At 42.0% G+C, this 18,403-nt stretch overlaps 1 protein-coding gene across 1 annotated transcript in view; it reads right to left on the bottom strand.

Moving 5' to 3' along the window:
* The window catches only part of LOC105806374 (cytochrome P450 2J2), a 40,385-nt gene that overhangs the window by 8,147 nt on the left and 13,835 nt on the right, over positions 1–18,403 (bottom strand). Inside the window, exons 2-8 of the mRNA XM_012639477.1 lie at positions 17,534–17,696; positions 14,821–14,970; positions 14,275–14,435; positions 9,258–9,434; positions 7,282–7,423; positions 4,296–4,483; positions 1,305–1,443 (exon numbers count right to left, since the gene is read on the bottom strand). Of these exons, the coding sequence (XP_012494931.1) occupies positions 1,305–1,443; positions 4,296–4,483; positions 7,282–7,423; positions 9,258–9,434; positions 14,275–14,435; positions 14,821–14,970; positions 17,534–17,696 (1,120 nt within the window). The remainder of the gene's footprint in view (positions 1–1,304; positions 1,444–4,295; positions 4,484–7,281; positions 7,424–9,257; positions 9,435–14,274; positions 14,436–14,820; positions 14,971–17,533; positions 17,697–18,403) is intronic.

The following is an 18,403-nucleotide window of genomic DNA, read 5'->3' as shown; positions in this document are numbered from 1 at the left end:
ATCATCAGGGAAATGAAAATCAAAACCACAATGAGATATCACTTATTTCCAGTGAGACTGGCCTTTATCAAAAAGTCCCAAAACAATAAATGTTGGTGTCGTTGCAGAGAGATAGGAACAATCATACACTGCTAGTGGGACTGCAAACTAGTACAACATCTGTGGAAAGCAATATGGAGATACCTCAAAGAGATACAAGTAGAACTACCATTTGATCCAGCAATCCCATTATTGTGCATCTACCCCAAAGAACAAAAGACATTCTATAAAAATCACATCTGCACTAGAACGTTTATAGCCGCACGATTCACAATTACAAAGATGTGGAAACAACCCAAGTGCGCATCAATACATGAGTGGATTAATAAAATTTATATGTATACCATGGAGTTCTACTCAGCCACAAATAAACAATGGTGATATAGCACCTCTTGTATTATCCTGGATAGAGCTGGAAACCATTCTATTAAGTCAAGTATCCCAAGAATGGAAAAACAAGTACCACATGTACTCACCATCAAATTGGTTTTAACCGATCAACACTTAAGTGCACATATAGTAATAACATTCATTGGGTGTCAGGCAGATGGGAGGGGGGAGGAAGGGATGGGTATATTCACACCTAATGTGTGTGGTGCGCACCGTCTGGGGGATGGATACGCTTGGAGCTTGACTCGGGTGGGGCAAGGACAATATACATAACCTAAACATTTGTACCCCCATAATATGCTGAAAGAAAAAGAAAAAAAATAAAAAATAAAGAAAAATGTATTAACTAGATTTAAAATTTAAAAAAAAGCAAAAGGACTTCTTTAGGCAGTGCTCATAAAGCAGAACCCAATCTAGTTAAGCCAGCAGTGTTCAGAGTCACTGACTGAAGTGCACAGGTGGATAAGTACCCCTGTTCCCCTGACCCTCCCTCTCTCCTTATTATAGATCGGCTCTGTTTCTATGTGAATGGGCATCCCTTAAAAAGAACTTGAGACATTTGAAAACTCAATAAAATGGCAAATGTCCCACTCTCTGTGAGAGAGAGGTAGAGTCAGGGTGTCTGACCCAGGTGATCTAGAGGACAGCAGAAGGGAAGCCGACAGCTCCAGCGGAGGCCGGGAGGGCGTGGGAAGGAAGGACAGGCTGAGCACTGCCCAGCCAGGGGGTCCTGGTGCAGCAACCATAGGGAGATGGAGTGGCACTGGGCAGGGCTGTCTGGACACATTCCAGCTAAAGCAGGGGACTGCAGGAGAAGAGCAGGGGAGGCTGGGAGAGGGATTCTGGACTCCCACAAGCCTGCTATTACAACTCACCTATTGAGAAAGGCAGAAAGGCTTCCCTTTTCTTAAACTGTCCATTTTCCAGAAAATGCTCGGGATTGAACGTGTCCGGGGTGGCCCACTCTGTGGGGTCCCTGTGCAGCGCAGTCAAATTTGTCAGGATCATAGTGCCCTAGAGAAGACAGCAAAGACTCAGGCAGGGCTTGACCCAAGCAGCACACCCATGCTGAGTGGTGGTGGTCCTTGGGCTTCCATGCCAGGACCTGAGCCACCCTCCAAAACCTACCCACAGTCTCATCAGCCCCCACCCCCATACCACACTCTTCGCATCAAACAGCTTACAGATTGGATTGGATTTGCCTGAAGGGAATTTTACCACAAAAGTTTGGTTACATTTGAGTGAAAAATGGATCCTTCCATTCTACACCAACAGGGACAGGTCGGTGTTGGTCTTGGGAAGGGACGTGTGTGCATGGATGGGAGAATAACGCTACAGCTGCTCACACCACATTCTACCGTGAAGTGGTCATGAAGTGCTAACTGTGGCAGCTCCACACAGGTAAAGGACGTGCCCTTCACCTGTGTTTCTCCTATTCTCTCCCCTCCAACATCTGTACCCTGCCCCCACACCCCATAGCAGGTCCAATAACAGCATCAGGTAGCCCAGTGAGAGGACCCCTCTCCACCCAGGCACATACTAGCAAACCCAAGAAAGCCCAGCGTGAGCCTTTCCCTCACTCTGTCTTCATCCAACCCATCAGTGAGACTCGTCCATTTTACTTTCAATTTCTCTTGATTCCATCACCTACATTTCATGCCCACCACCACTGCCTTAGTCTAGGCTGCCACTGTCCTGTAATAGCCTCCTAGCTGTGCCCACATCCTCTTGCCCCTTTCAATCTGCCCCATGCCCTGAAAGCAGAGTGAGCCTCGAGCATGATCTAGTGACATCACCCCCACAGGCTCACCCCTCGCATTCAAGACCCTTCAGCACCTTCTCATCACTCTCAGGGAGAAGTCCCTTCGACTGCCCCTGTCTGGGCCACTCTCCACCCCTGCCTGTGCCTCCTCTACCGTGGCCTTCTTTCAGCTTCTCAAACATATCATGTGCTCTCTCATTTCAATGTCCTTTTAAATGTTGTTTGTCTCGCCAGGGTGTTCTTCCTCCCCACTTGGTCTATGATCTAAATAACTTTTAATCATCGTTTAAGCCTCGGCTCAAACCTCACTTCCTTCTGGAAGCCTTCCCTGAGCACTCCTGCCCATCTGCACCTGTATAGAACCCAGTGAGTTCTTTCCTGTGGGCAGTTACCGTGGTTGTAAGTATGCACTTGCATGATTATTTTTGCTCACAGGTGTTCCATACCTGAGCATCTCAGGTGCCTAATGAATATTTGTTGAATTATTAAAGATTAATAATTGCCATTTTGAGCACTTTCTATACTAAGCACTGGGTTAAATGCTCTACATGAATGATCTCATTTTACCCTGTGGGTCCCATGAGGTGGGTTTAAACACATTTTACAGATGAAGAAATTTAAGCTCTGAGAGGTTAAATGTCATACCCAAACTCCCACAGTGGAGAGGATGGAGCTATGTCTTGAACTACGTCAATGTGATGTGAAAGCCATGGCTCTAGCCTCTGTAAGACATAGTTAATTCGATTTCTCAGTTCCCAGGATGGTTGATAAAGCTGACATTAAAAATAAGTGGTAGAAGAAGTCCGTTGAGCTGGCCTGGTCCCATGGATTTAAATGAATTGCTGGAAAAATGCTAACAGCACATAGGGAATTTAGACCTCAGCCTTTTCCACAAGATGGTCAATCAGTAATGAAATAGTAAAGGGACAGTTGGCAAGCAGTATCCAACGTGCAAGCTCTTCTGGTTCTACCTCCTGAGATATTCCCCAGGGACGACATACTTGGAGGGACTTAGACAGACTGGAGTAGAGTTACAGAGGCTGGCCAAGGTGGTGAGGAAGCAAGAGCAGAAACTGTAAAGGTGCAGTGTGGAGAGAGGACACCAGGGGGCGAAGGAGAGCTGTCTGCAAGATCACAAGAGTAGAAGGTGGAGTGAGATCATAGTCCCTTTGCGAGGACAGGGCATTTTTCAGGGACCAGTTGAAAAGTTGCAGGGAGATGCTTTTAAATTCAAAGAAAAGCAACTCCTGTGGAGGGAGTATGGTATAGTACAAAAAATGAGAAAATACATCGGGTTCTGGATCTCCAAATCTCACCCCTTTGTGGTTGAGAGATCTCATGCAAACTTGATTTATCTGAGCCTTGACTTCCCAACCCATAAAATGGGAATAACAGATTTATTCAGAGAAATGAGTAAGACGTTTTGAAAGAGGCTAGATCCACAACACAGAATCATTGCTTAGTAAGTGTTCAGTCCTTTCTCTCGTTTCTGATACTTAATTCTGCACACACTTGGATTTCCTCTCGTGACACAGAAGGTTCCCCAACATGAGGCTGTAAATAAAAGCTAGAAAAATACCTGTGGGATATTATGTTAGAAACATCAGCATGAATGCGATCTTTGCCCAGGTGGTGTCAAATGTCCTTTTGCATTCTCACATTTTATAACCCCAGGACTGTGAAGCAAAATTTTTCAGTCTGGCCAGGTCCCTAGTCCGGGGAGATGCTCTACCAAGGCAAACAAAAGGCATCTGTGGCAAAGTCTAATCTAGACCTGCTGCCTGCTGTGCCCACAGAGACTCACAACTCACATTAGCATAATGAAAATGCTGAGAGCCCCACAGCAAAAAAAAGCCAGTCTTTGCCTAAACACGTTTGGCCTGGAATCCTCTCTTCTCCTCTCCTCACATACCACTTAATACCTAGTTAAACTAACATTCTAAAAAGCCCACATGGAGAAAAAATTAGTATTATATCAGTAATAACACAGCTTTCTCCCCATTCACATGACTACACATGACAAGAACACATGTCACTTCTCAAGTTCATATTTCCACCATCTCAAAGAGGGGCTTGAAGAACTGAGGCGGGAGTGCCTACTTACCTTGGGCAGGTGGTACCCAGCCAAGGCAGTATCGACCGTCACTTCCCGGGGAACATTCACGGGGATGATGTTGCCCATCCTCTGCACCTCGTGGATGACGGCATTGGTGTAGGGCATGGACTCCCGGGCGGCCACACTGGGCTGCTGCCCCTGGCCAATCACTCTGTCAATCTCAGCGTGTACTTTTTCTGGAAAAGGAGAAGTTCCATTATTTTTTAAACTTTTATGCTTTCTTCTAAAGATATAGGAGTGGGCCCCAAGATCTCATTGGTTGTATTTCAATTACTGACCAGATTGCAAAGAAATAAAATGGTTCTAAACCCTTCAAAGGGCTTTTTTAGAAAATTACCAATTCCGTAATTCTGTTTGAGCCTGGCTCAGCTAAGGAATGGAATAACCAGGATCATCGTGCTTATAGAAGGATCTTGTCTTTGTCGATTCAGGCTGCTATAATAAAATACCATGAGCTGGGGAGCTTACAAACAACAGAAATTTATTTCTCACAGTTATGGAGCCTGGGATGTACAAGATCAAGGCAACAGCAGATTTGGTGTCTGGTAAACACCTACTTTCTGACATATAAATGGCACCTTCTCACTGCCTCCTCACATGGTGGAAAGGGAAGGCAGCTCCCTAGGATTTCTTTTATAGGAGCACTAATGCATCCATGAGCTAATCACCTCCCAAAGGTTCCCACCTTCCAGTACAATCACACAGGTAATTATTCTAAAACAGATGAATTTGGGGGAGGGGGGACAAATACGCAGACCATTGCACAAGTATAGACTGTAATTTTTCAAGGAGGTATATCAGAGTAGAAAGTGGGCCCTGGCATATGACCACTGGGGTTACAAACTCTTGTGCTCTATAACTTTACTGCCCCAAGTTACTTAAAGTGTTTGAACCTTAGCCTCAATCTACCTTCATCTTAAGGATGTTTTGGGATTTATGAACTGATTTAGGTGAGTACCCAACAAATGACAGAAACTGGTGGCTATCCCCCAATATCTTTTTTTTTCTCTCTTTTTCTAAAGATTTTCTTGAGATATCTGTTTGTGCAGCTCAAGTGCACATTTCCCAGATTCCCTTGTGACTAAGTGTGACCATGGGACTCAGTTCTGGCCAATAGAATGTAAGCAAAAGTGATGATCAATCCTTGGAACAAGCCCTTAAAGAAAGGGTCTGTGTTTCCCTTTTTCCCTTCCTAGGGTGGAAAGGCAGCCCTAGTGGGAGCCTTCTTAGAGACAGCCAATGAGGGCATCATTCTAGACACAACAGCGACAAGTGGCAAGGAGTTGAAACCCTAAGTGCTTTGCAAAGTCCAGATTAGATTGTTTTACCCGAGAGAGAATTAAATTTCTATCACTTATTTTCACTGCTGAATATTTAAACATTTTTCTCAATTTGGCTAAAATACAATAAAATTTACCATCTTAGCCATTTTTAAGTGTACAATTGAGTACTGTTTAGTATATCCATGCTGTTATGCAATCACTCTCCAGAACTTTTTCATCTTGCAAAACTGACACTCTCCATATATTAAACAATTCCCCATTTGCCTCTCTCTCAGCCTCTAGCCAACACCCTTCTACTTTCTGTTTCTACTAATTTCACTACTGTAAGTGGGATCATACAGTATTCATGTTTTCGTCATCAGCGTTTTTAATTTAGCATGATGTCCTCAAGGTTTATCCATGTTGCAGCATGTGTCAGATTTTCCCTCTTTTTAAAGGCTGAATAATATTCCATTGCACGTATAGTCCCCATTTTGTTTATCCATTATTCATCAGTGAACACAGAATTCATTTTTCCTCTTGGCAATTGTGAATAATATTCCTGTGAACATGAGTGTAAACGTCTATCATTTTAATCCATTGTTATTTTGGAGCCTCTATTCCACAAGCCAAATCTATACACTAATTCAGTAGCTTTTAAACATTCTAAAAAATGCAATGCACAGTAAGAAAGGCACCTTCCGTAATGACTCAGGATGCATACACATAAATATACACACATATAAAGCACCCATTTAGGCATCTATAAATGAAAGAAATAAAGTTCCATGAACAAACTTACCCTTAGTACATGGGAAACACTCTGATCTTTTCTTTTCTATATTTATCTTAGGGAATAAAGTTGGTCCAGATCCATTAAATTGAGTTTATGCCTCATTAATCAATGTTACCCACAATGTGAAAAACTGTATCATAACAGTTCCCATCCCCCATGTGCTCGAACTGTTCTGGAACATGAAGGAAGAGAAATGATGGGAACAGTCACTGCTCTTGAGTGGACACAGTCTGCAGGGAAGCTATAGAAATAATGTGGGGCAAGCCCAATAATGGAGGCAAACTGAGTCATCTCTAGAGGAAGAAAATCCTCATAATTTCCCAGGAGAGAGAAAAACATCTTAGGGAGGGAGCATTTGAGCAGATTCATCAAGAAGAGATACAAGTTTACCATGTAGAGTAATTGGGAAGCACATTCTCAGCAGGTATCTGGACAGAGAGGCATAAACAAGGACAGTGCAAAGGAAAGGACATGGAATGCAGTCATTAGATGAGGGGCAGAGACTGGGCAGGCAGAAAGGAGCACATCAGAGGGATCACATAGTGGGCTCAGGAGTTTGGAGATTACCAGAGGAAATTGGAAGGCATTACTTAAAAGAAGGGCAGGGCAGCACTAAATTTTCACATGAGAATGGAACACTTTCCTGGAACTTTCCAGAATCTTGACTCACTTCACTGTTTCCCCTCTTGACTCCAAGCTTCTGGAAGACAGGGATTCTCTCTTGTATTTGTGTTACCTGGATCCATCCCAGCCCTGACAGACAATTTGAAGAATGTGCCCATTCCCCAGTCTCCATCAGCTGATTATTCACTGCTCCTTCCATTCCACCATGTTTTCTTATGGCCCCTGTGTTGGGCAGGGCGTCCCAGGAGGCCTTATTTTGTCCTGCGTGGGGCACGCACACTGACACACCCACCTTGGATTTCTGGGTAGAGGGCCAGGTAAAGCAGACCCCAGCGCAGGGTGGTAGAAGTTGTCTCGGTTCCGGCAAAGAAGAGGTCCAGAGTGCTCCAGATGAGGTTCTCTTCATGGAAACTTGAAGTGGCCTTGCCTGCATTCTAGGGAGGACAATATTTACTGTTATAGGTTGGTTTATTCATAGGATTCCTGGTTACCGTAACATGCAGGGGTTTCATCCTCGGAGGGAGATTGGAAGGAAAGGTCCCCAGAAGAAACAACTTCCCTTTTGACATCCTCAGGAGGCAGGGGCTTATTATAGCAATATAATTAGTATCGTCCTGCCCCAAGTGCTACAAGCTTTTTGGTAGATGAAAATGAAAGATAATTATTTTCTTATGCCCATAATTTGAAAGAAGCTATTAGTCCAGTACAAGGAGTATGGGATGGGAACAAGACAGATTTGGCTTCCAATATCAGCCACTTCACTTGGCAGCTGTAGGACCTAAGGCAAGTTACTTAACCTCCCTGTGCTTCAGTTTTCTATTTCATAAAATGGAAATAACCACACACACCTCTGAAGATGACATTGTGGGAATTACGTGAGATGCGAGGGCACGTAACAAATGCCCAACAAATGTTTGCACTGAAAACAGAAAAAGCAAACAGAATTCCTCTTATGAACAGTTCTCCTATTGCCTCATTAATCTTTTCCTTTCCAATTTGCACTACTCTGATTTCAAAACCATTTCTCATGATACCCTGTCATCTTTACCATGCTCCCCTGGAAGCTTCCATTTGTCCAGCATTGCTCTTAATATTCATGGTCTCATACTTGTACATCATCAAGCTAGTAAAGTCTCCTCCTCTGGGGAGAAAGCACTGCCTGTATTAATTTTATGTCAATAAAATGAAATAAGATGTAAAGAAATCATCATTCTGTCCATTCCATGAGGAGGACCCAATAATCGATGTGTAAAGATTATGGCACTGATTCAGTGATGTATATTAGTCAGAGAGGTCACTTAGGAAAAGGGCATGCGTCCAGTTTGGCTTCCTACCCTGGCTTCTGGCCTATAATGTAGGAAAGTGGATGCTATCAGGAGAAGGGGGAAGGCAAAGTCCCATCAAGCCCCGAGGTTAAACTGTGGCATCCAGCGCAGCTTTCCTTGTGTTCTGCAGTGGGGGATGAGAGAAGGGGTAGGTCACTGGGCCCAGGCCCAAGTAATGATAAAACAGAGCTTTGAGGCTCAAGTGCTGTTTTTCCCATTGTGTACAGCTCCTTCAGATATGGGTAGAGGGAGAGGATGGGGATGAAAGGCAGTATTGGACATTCACATTAACCCCCCATCTTTATTTCTAATTGTCTCATCAGTCCTGAGTTAGTACTACCTTATACTTTCTGAAATACTGCCCCAGGTTTGATTCCCCAGTGGTAGGCAGAGATATGGCCCACAAACATGTCCATCCACATCCTAAGCTCTGGCGCTCTGGAAGTTAGTTTATATGGCAAAAGGGACTTTGCAGATGGGATTAAGTTAAAAATCCTGAGATGGAAAAATTATCCTGGATTATCCCAGTGGGCCCAATGTAATCAGAAGAGTCTTTATAAGAGACAGGCAAGAGGGTCAAAGCCAGAGAGAGAAGATATAAGGATGGAAACAGAGATCAGAAGCAGAGAGGAGGCTATGCTGCTGGCTTTGAAGATGGAGGATGGGGCCACAAGCCAAGGTATATAGGCAGCCTCTAGAAGCTGGGAAAGTCACAAAAAGATTTTTCTGTGGAGCCTCCAAAAGGAAGTAGCCCAGCCAACACCTTGACTTTAGCCCCATGAAACTGATCTCAGACTTCTGACATCCAGAACTGTAAGAGAATAAATTTGTGCTATTTCAAGCCACCACGTTTGTGGTAATTTGATACAGCAGCAATAGGAAACGAGCATAGCCCTATTTGCTTTTAAGAACAAAACACAGGAAACAACTTTGGTTTCCTCACCTTGGCCATTTCCTTGAGGTAAGCATCAATAAAGTCTCTTGTTTCATCAGGATTCCAGTCTCTCTTGTGATTTGCAATTATACGAGAAACAAACGATTTCAATTTTTCCCAATTTCTGAAGACTGTTTGGTGGGATCCAGGAAGGAATTTCATTATCCGTGGGAAGATACTGTAGAGCTAATTGAGCGAAAGAAAACCATTGTGGAGAAAACGTGGTGCCATTTTTCCATCATTTAACACAACGGAAGGCAACTTCCTTCCATATCTTTCATTGGCTCACACTTAAACCTTGATGAGCCGTGACCCCGTTTTTCTCTCTCACCCATCTAGAAAAGCACTTCAGCTCTCTGTCCAAAATGTATCCAGCCGGTAGCACTTCTGGCCACCCCAACGGCTTGCCATCGGGGTGCAAATCACCACCATTCCTTCCCTGGATGCTGTAAGAAGAGCTTTCCACAGTTTTGTGATTCCATTGCCAACCCCATTCCCAGCCCATCTTCCCCAGAGCTGCCAGAGGGATCTTTTAGCAGTTTAACCTTGTCATTTCACTCCTTGGCTCTCAGTCCTCACGGCTTTCCACCACACAAGGACTAAGTCCCATGTCATTCCTCCGGCCTGTAAGCCCCACCGAGCTGAGCCCTGCAGACTGGCTGGCTCCTTCCTAACCTTGCTCTCTACTGTCCAGCAGTGACCTCTGGGATCACAGCAAGGACACTCCGGTTTGAGGCCTTTGCAGTTGCTGTTCCCTCTGCCTGGAAAACTCTTCCTCTGAAGTCCACATATCCCCAGCCCCTCACTTAGGGCTCTGTTCTATGTCACCTCCTCAGAGCTATTTGATTGATGATCCCATAAGCTGAAGGACTTTTGTCACCTTCCATCTATTTTCTTGTCCTGTTTTGTTTTCCGTCATGGCAATTATCACTAACGTGTATGTGTGTGTGTGTGTGTGTGTGTGTGTGTGTGCATATTTGTCTCCCCCACCGTGTTGTGATCTCCATGTGGGTAAGAATTCAGTTTTCACTGAAATAAAGTGGTTGTTGAATAAACTTTCTGTAATATATGGTGAAAAATGAAGAGCATCAAATAATGAAAAAATTCCTAGAGTTACAATGGGACAGACGTGGTGCGACTATTAGCTTTGCTGCTTTCTAGATATAATAGTTTGATTACAGTAATAATAATAATAATAATATTCTTTGTACCTTGTTGATCCTTAGTTAACTAGCTGCCAGTCGGGCTCCAGCATGGTTCTGGGGACCGAGTGACATGAGATACACAGAGCGCTCAGCACAGAGCTGGCGGACCACTCTCTGTACTTGCCTGCACAGTCCCATGCCAGCTTGCACACACTATGTTACCTCATTTCATCTTTACAGAGTTGTTGCGAAAATTAATGGAGATAAAGTATGTGTAGTTGTCCATCAGAGAGCCCAGAATGTTCTGAGACTCCAAGAAATTCTTATTACCCCTATCGTGCTGTGCCTGTGTTCTCTTCCCGGACACATGGACTCAGGAGTCAGCTGGGCACCCACTCTAACTCTCATCACTTCCTAGACTCTACCTTAATAAGAAGAAGCCAGTGGAATTGCTGAACTGGAGACCACCATGCCTAGTAATGCAAACAAGGAATTCAAAATAACTTTGACAGTAATAACGGCTCATATTCATTATGTTTAAGTGTGATCGGTCCATAAAGTTCCCACATAAGATGCTTGTCAGGAATAAATAAAAATAAATGCACTTCTATATACACCACAGGGAAACTAATAATCAGTAAAATTATATAGCTTTACACCTATATAGTTAGATACACACAATAGTGGTCAGAAAAGAAAAAAATATTTTTGAAGGAACAGCAGTTACACTTCTAGCTGACTTTCCATGGCACAAGTGGGAATCCAGAGGATAGTGGAATAACATTTTGCACATGCAAAGAGAAATTTAAAAAAACAGTCAAAATAAAAACAATTTCTAAGTAGAGCAAAATAAAGATATTTTTGAATAAGTGAAATTGAAAAAGTTTGCCACCAACTGACCCTCACTATAGGAAATTCAAAAGGAGGCTGTGAAATATAAGACAGGATGATGAAAAAAGAGACTGATAAATATGTGAGTAAATATAAGCAAACATCCATTGCATAAACAGTAATAATCCTGCATACTTTGGAATTAAAAAAGAAACAGACTAAAATACATGACACTGGTAGCCTAGATCACTGATCAGATGTCATGTTGCAAAGTTCTTGCAGTATTCTGGGGGATGATAAAGATACTAATTTTTGATGCTGGTGGCTTAATTATGAATATTGAAATTTTCAGGTAAAGACTAAAATAATAGAACAAGCCTGTTCATCTTCTAAACGAACACAGGGAAAAGGAAATGAGAAGAACATTCAATCATAATAAGTCAAAGAAGGAGAAAAGAACAGATGAATAGAAATCACAAAATGATGAGAAATTAGTTCCAATTTGGTTATAATTTTGATTAAAAGAAAAGGAACTAAATGGTCCAACAAAAAGACAACGACTTTCAGATTGGGTATGAAATTTACATCTAGCTTTGCCCTGTTTAAACAGGAAGCATCTAAAATGTAAGGGCGTAGGAAGGTAGAAAGTGGGATAGAAGAGCAGTAGCCAGACAGTAAGCAAAGGAAAGACAATTACCTTTATTCATATCAGACAACATAGTCTTTAGGGAACAAAATTTTAATAGACATAAAGAATGTTACTAAATGGTTAAAAAAAGTTTCAATTACTAATACTCAATAATGATTTAAACATGTATATATCTAACAACATAGCTGTAAAGGATATAAAGTAAAAATCGACAGAAATATAATGAGAATGAGAAAAAGCCACCATCTTAGTAGGAAATTTTAGCACACTGGGTACTCTAGCCAGCACAATGAAGCAAGAAAGAGGAATCAATGGATAAGGATTGGAAAGGAAGAAACAAAGCCTCCTTTATTTCCATATATATGATTGCTTATGAAGTCATCCAAAGATGAATTAAAATACTGTTACGAGTTTACCAAAGTTGATCAATGCAAAATCAGTAACCATAAGTCAATTGCAAAGAGGGGAAAAAAGAATTACAATATCGCCTGTTTGAATCCTGCAAAGAAATAATGCATGTAGGTGATGATCATCAATAATTTTTGTAACCATTAGGTAAAAAGCAGAAGGGTGATGATATAATAGATAAGACTGAAAACACCTGAACGCACTGATCAATATTAACATGAGACAACCAGACATTAAGTACCTCCTAAAAAGCAGCCTTTTCAACAAATAAAATCTTATTTTGATCAATCCTCTAGATTCAGTTACCAATGTATATAAAACATAGGAATAGAAGAACATGTTACTAACCAAAGAAATGCAAGCACTAAAATCCAGAATGTGGACTTTTCTACAGAGTAAATGACTCAATTTTGTCAATAAACATAATACATTTTAAAGAAAAAAAAGAGGATTGGCAGGAAGCCATGGATTGAATGAGACTTAAGAGACATAGTAACCAAATATAATATGGGCCTCGTCTGGATTATGATTCAAAGAAAACCATGAAAAAATATTTCTGAGACATCTAGGGATATCTGAGCACTGGCTAGGCGTTTTAAGGTATTAAGTAATTATTGTTTATATTTTTCAGATGCAATAATATTTTATTTTTGTTAAAATGGGTCCTTTTAGAAATGTACACTGAAATATTTATGGGAACAAATCATTCAGGTCTTTAATTTGTTCCAACTAATTCACAGGTGGGGTGTCCTGGATATAGGTACTAATAAACTGAGCTCAGTCATATGTTGATCATTATCAGAGCTGATTGATAGGTACACATTGATCAAATATTGTACTCTCTGTACTTATGTGTATGTTTGTAATTTTCAAAAAAAAATGCTTTTTTTCAAAACTGAGGAAATATTTTAAAATTTTGTCAATGGCAGACTCAGAAATTCAAGGCCAACCCTTTTACTAAGAACACCAGGATTAAAAAAATACACATGTGGGTACACATATAAACACACACACACACACACACACACACACATACTTACACACCAAGGTAGTGAGGGAATTTCAGAGACAAGGCTTAGGGGAAGAAGGAAGCCCAGGGGTGAACCGAACACTTGGTGGTGAAATTTCCTGTAGAAATGTCTTCCAAATTCAGGAAAGTGGCTGAGAGAACAAGAGACTAAGCACGGTCTTTGACACAATGAAGGGCCTAGAGGGAGAAAAATTGGGGTGCAGAGCCCACCAAGGAAGAAGTGAGATTTCATCCCCAAAGGGCTACACCCTGTGAAACCAGAAGATTGATAATAGTGTCGGTGGGCATGTAAATAGCATAATCAGTTTGGAAATCTTTAGGCATCTTTGATGTCCACATATATATGCAAGAGAAGGAGTGGATGTGTCCACAAGAACACTTGTAGAAGAATGTTCAAGGCAGCTTTATTCATAACATGGAAAACCTGGAAAAAAACTAAATGTTGATCAATAGAGAATTGATTAACAAACAATGGCACATTCTCACAATGGAATACTAGTCTACATTTACAAAAAAAGAGCAACCAAATCAGATGAATCTCAAAACCACCTGCTGAGCAGGAAGCCAGACACAGAGAAGGACCTGAGACAGAGGAGGGAAACGGGTGGGTTGGGGAGAGACAGAGAGAGGAGGGACTCAAAGGCAATGGCAATATTGTTCTTTCCAGAAAGAACAACATAAGTGCACAGATGTATGTCATGTAAAACTTTGTACTTTACATGAATGATAGAAATGTTTTTTGCATATGGTAAACACTTGGTAAATATTTAATAGTATTAAAAACACTAGAGTCAACAGATTAATTTCAAATAACTTTGTATTGGAATCAAATTTGAAAGGCAATTTCTAGGTTTAACTCCCCACTCCCACCCCCCCTCAAACAAAACAAAAAAGAAAAACCCATCTGTATCTGACATCAGCCCCAATATCATTTACCAAGATATTGAAAGAAAAATTCCTTACCTGGCATGCCATTGAAGCCTCTGTAAATGTGGCCTCATCCAGTAATCTCAGCAGCTCCTGAAACTGACCATCTTGGTACTCAAATCGCTTCCCGAAGGTGATGGAGCAAATGATATTGGAAACTGCATTGTTGATTTTGAAGTGAGGGTCAAAAGGCTGCCCTGGATGGGGAGGAAGGACAAGACGGGTTGGTTTCTAGTTCCTACTGAGACTCTACTCTCTATGACATAGGGCATACCTAGCACTGAACCATACATGAGGCCTGGCCACACCACCTCTCCCTGGGTCTGACATACAGCAAGTACTCAGCCAATGCCACAATCAAACTGATGACCAGGACTTAAATTCAGTAATGTGTTTTTTGCCCATTCTCATGCATTTAATTCTAGAACTCCTTGAGGGCAGGGTCATGGATCGTTGTTCACTGTTCTATGCTCAGTACTTAGCACAGTACTGAGCAGAGAACAAGCATTAGGCACTGCATAAATATCTACCCAATGAAGGAATGGGCCACAATCTCCTACATCTGTCCTATGAAATGCTCACCGTTCTCCTCCTTGATTGCCTCAATGAGGTGGCGGGCCTCCTCCTGAATGCGTTCCTCTAAGCTCTTCTTTCCCAGACCAAAGTTCCTTAGTGCTGTCAGGGCGAACCTTCTTTGCTCCTTCCATACCTGGCCATTGGACATGATCAATCCTGGGGAAAAGACAGTCAATATTATGGTGTTCTGGTTCGATAATGTGAATTTTCATCAAATTGTATGAGGATGTGTATCAGATGGAGGGAAGGGGAAGGGTATCAATGTACTTAAAACCTGTTCAGAGAAATCATCCCAAAGCAGTGGACATAACTGACTTCTTGGGATGTTGGGCACTTTGGTAAATATTTTTATGCATTCTGTAATTTTTTACTCAAGAGAAATTTTGTGGGGTAGGTACAATTATTATCACCACCACCCCATTTTACTAATGAGAAACCTGAGAAACAGAGGATAAAAGTAAACATCATAAGTTCACACAGTACACAGCTAAAGAGGTGCTCAAACTCAGGTCTTCCTGATTCTAAAGCGCATGCTCTGATTATTAGACACATAAGTAAAGTGTTCATGTCATGCTAAATGCTACGAATGCACTTATGGATAAGATAATGTCCATATACTTAAGGAAGCAAGTAAAGGCTCTATAGGAGAGTTTTTATCTAATGGATCATAAAAAATGAAGGAATAACTCAAGACAGCAAAGAGGAGTGAATATTCCATACAGAAAGAACATGACAGGCAAAGGGAAAGAAAACCATCTTGGTGTGTTCAACAGACCATTATATGCCCACAACACAGGTGAGGCCATGCTCCTTTCCATTTCTTCACTTCCAGAGCAAGCTCCACTCCTTTCACACTTGGCTTTGGCCTCCGTCACCAATGAAATGGCCCTCCCTGCTGTCAGGTCCAAGGATACCTTTTGACCTCATCTTACTTGGTCTTGTAGCAGCATTAGACATTTCTTGATGGAAACACTCCCCTCCAGTGGTGCTGAGGATGCCTCGCTCTCGAGATTTTCTTTCTAATCCTCTGCCAGAAAATTCCCATATCTTTTGCTGGTTCATCTTCTTCTATTAAACCTTGAAATGGTGGAGTTCTTCAGAATGAGGTCTAAAGCCTCTTCTCTTCTCACCCTATATTCTGGGAAATCTTATCACTCCCTAAAACTTTAAATAGCATCTATTGATAGTGACCATCTATTGCTGTCCCTGAGTTCCAGACCCATATATATTAATACAAAAACTGCCTGACTTTGCTGACCTAAAGGCATTTCAAACTCAGCATATCCATGCTTGAACTCATGATTTTCGCCATACAACTCCCCACCCATGCCCAACCCAAGCAAACACCTTGTCCTTTTCTGAGTGTTCCTTCTTTCCATCATTGATCCATGTAGGTGTCACCTCCACACCTCATTTTCCCTGCCTCTAGGCCATCATGTGTTACTAGGTTCACCTCCTGGATGTCTTGAATCCATGTGTCTTCACTGTCACTACCCTGGTCTAACCTACTATCATTTCTCTCCACCCGTTGGTCCAAGCTACCACCTTCTCTAACCTACAAAGTTACACCAGGCTCTTTTTCTCTTTAGTCCATTCTCTAAATGACAGCCTAAATGAGCCTTAAAAATGTACAGTGTAAATATGATAATTTCCTTCTCTACTTAAAACCATTCAAGAACTTCTGTTGTTATTAGGATCAAAACCAACATCCTTAATGAGAACTTGCATGAACTATTCCTGGCCAAGTGCAGCAGCTTCATTTTCATTTAATTATCTCCTTTTAATCCCTGTCATTGCCACATTGGCCACCTTTCAATTCCTCAAGTTCACTGTCTTCTGTAAACTTCATGGACTTTTATATTCTTTCCCACTGCTTGATTGTTTTTTTTTACTCCATTAAATTAGGTTTTCCTAAATCCGAGGACTACCTTAGATAACTTTGATAAGTGCATCCTGCATTTATCATCTTAACACTATAGGCTTTAGACTATTATGGTTCATTGATACTGTCTTTCACAGTGAATAGAAGCTATATAAGGACGTAGATTTCATCTGTTCTACTCATCGTGATATCACTCCTGCCCAGCACTGTGCTTCACGTGGCAGACAGTACAGTAAATGGATATAGAATTAATTGATTAACATTACAAGGGAAATTGGGAAGCACCTCAAAATGGTGCTTTGACAGAGTAATAGAGTTGAAATTTCATTTTAGTTTCTAAATGTTTAATTTTCTTTAACGATAATCTTAAGTATTCCTGCCGACCTGTTCTAACATAGACGCTAAGGCTGGAGATCCCTAGTCAGCATGGCCTTCATGGTAGAGCATACGGAGCTAGAGACAGAACGCAGCGGCAGAAGGAAGCAGATCCACATCCATTTTCCTAAGGGAAGAGGCTTGGAATGGGACAGCAGAGAGATAGAACACGCCGCCTCTTCCTCTGCCGTAACTGGGTGACGTGGTTACGTCATTGTAAAAGCATCTGGTGTGAGTTTGTGCAGGGCATGTGGCTTCTGCCAAATCTCTAGTCTGGCTGACCCTGTGAAGTGCTCTGAGGGGGTGACTTCATGAGGAATGTGGGCACCCAGCTTCCGTTATAGGCAGGATATTTATAATGGGACCAGTTTTGGGGGTTGTTGGAAAGTTATAGTTACAGAGGCACCTTTAACAGACCATAAGCATATCAAACACACACTTTCAACTGACCAAGAAACTTACCATTTCCCTTAATGATACGTTCTCGGATAGGGGAAACAGGGCGGTTCACAAAGTTTTGGTCCATGTGGATGAGAGCTTCTTTGATCAAGGGCAATCCAGTAATAACAACTGTAGGTATGTCTCCAAAGTCCAGGCTAAGAAGGTTCCCATATTTCTTCACAAACTGAAAAACAGTTAAGTTCTCACAGCTGAATATGCATACACCTGAGTGTTCACAAATGGAGGTTGTGTGTGTGTAGCTGGAGGGGCTCACATTGAGGGGAACGTGCACACGTGTGTGCACACCCTTGTGTGAGGGGAATGTTCCTGTTTCCTTTTCTTCTCCTCCTCTCAACAAGGCTCAAAGTCAATTCACTTCAGGATGTGCAAGGTTCCTTATAAACATCCATTCACATACTCACCCAGCATGAATTGAGTGAGCATCTAGCATGTGTCCCTAGAGCAAGGCATGAGGCTGTAACTGTAATAATATAAACAAGGTCTCTAACCTCAAGCATTCTAGAATTTAGCCAAGAGAGAGAATTCAGCACATCTAAACCACCGCTGAAGGCTGAGATATGTTTAGTATAAGTCTGTGTATCAGGGACTTCTTAGTAAATCATGTCTGTTTGACTAAAGACAACACCCCCTTCCTACACTGGCCGTAGGTAATAGAAACACATGCTCCACAACAGAAGGCGCATTACAGGGTGGACCAGGCATGGAGAAAGCTCTCTAGCGCTGGAGTGATGTGAGAATCTCGGCTCTACATTTCAGTTGCTGTGGGCTCTTGGGAAGTTGCTTCCCTTTTTGGGCCTCAGCTCCCCGTCTATAAAAGGGACAAAGTTATTCCTGTCTCAAAGGGTTCTGTGAGGAAGAATGAAGGCAGCC

The sequence above is a fragment of the Propithecus coquereli genome, unplaced genomic scaffold, assembly GCF_000956105.1.
Source record: "Propithecus coquereli isolate 6110/MARCELLA unplaced genomic scaffold, Pcoq_1.0 Scaffold14, whole genome shotgun sequence".
Taxonomy (NCBI): domain Eukaryota; kingdom Metazoa; phylum Chordata; class Mammalia; order Primates; family Indriidae; genus Propithecus; species Propithecus coquereli.
Note: the sequence above shows the minus strand (reverse complement) of the source record. Positions and strands in the feature narration are given on the sequence as shown.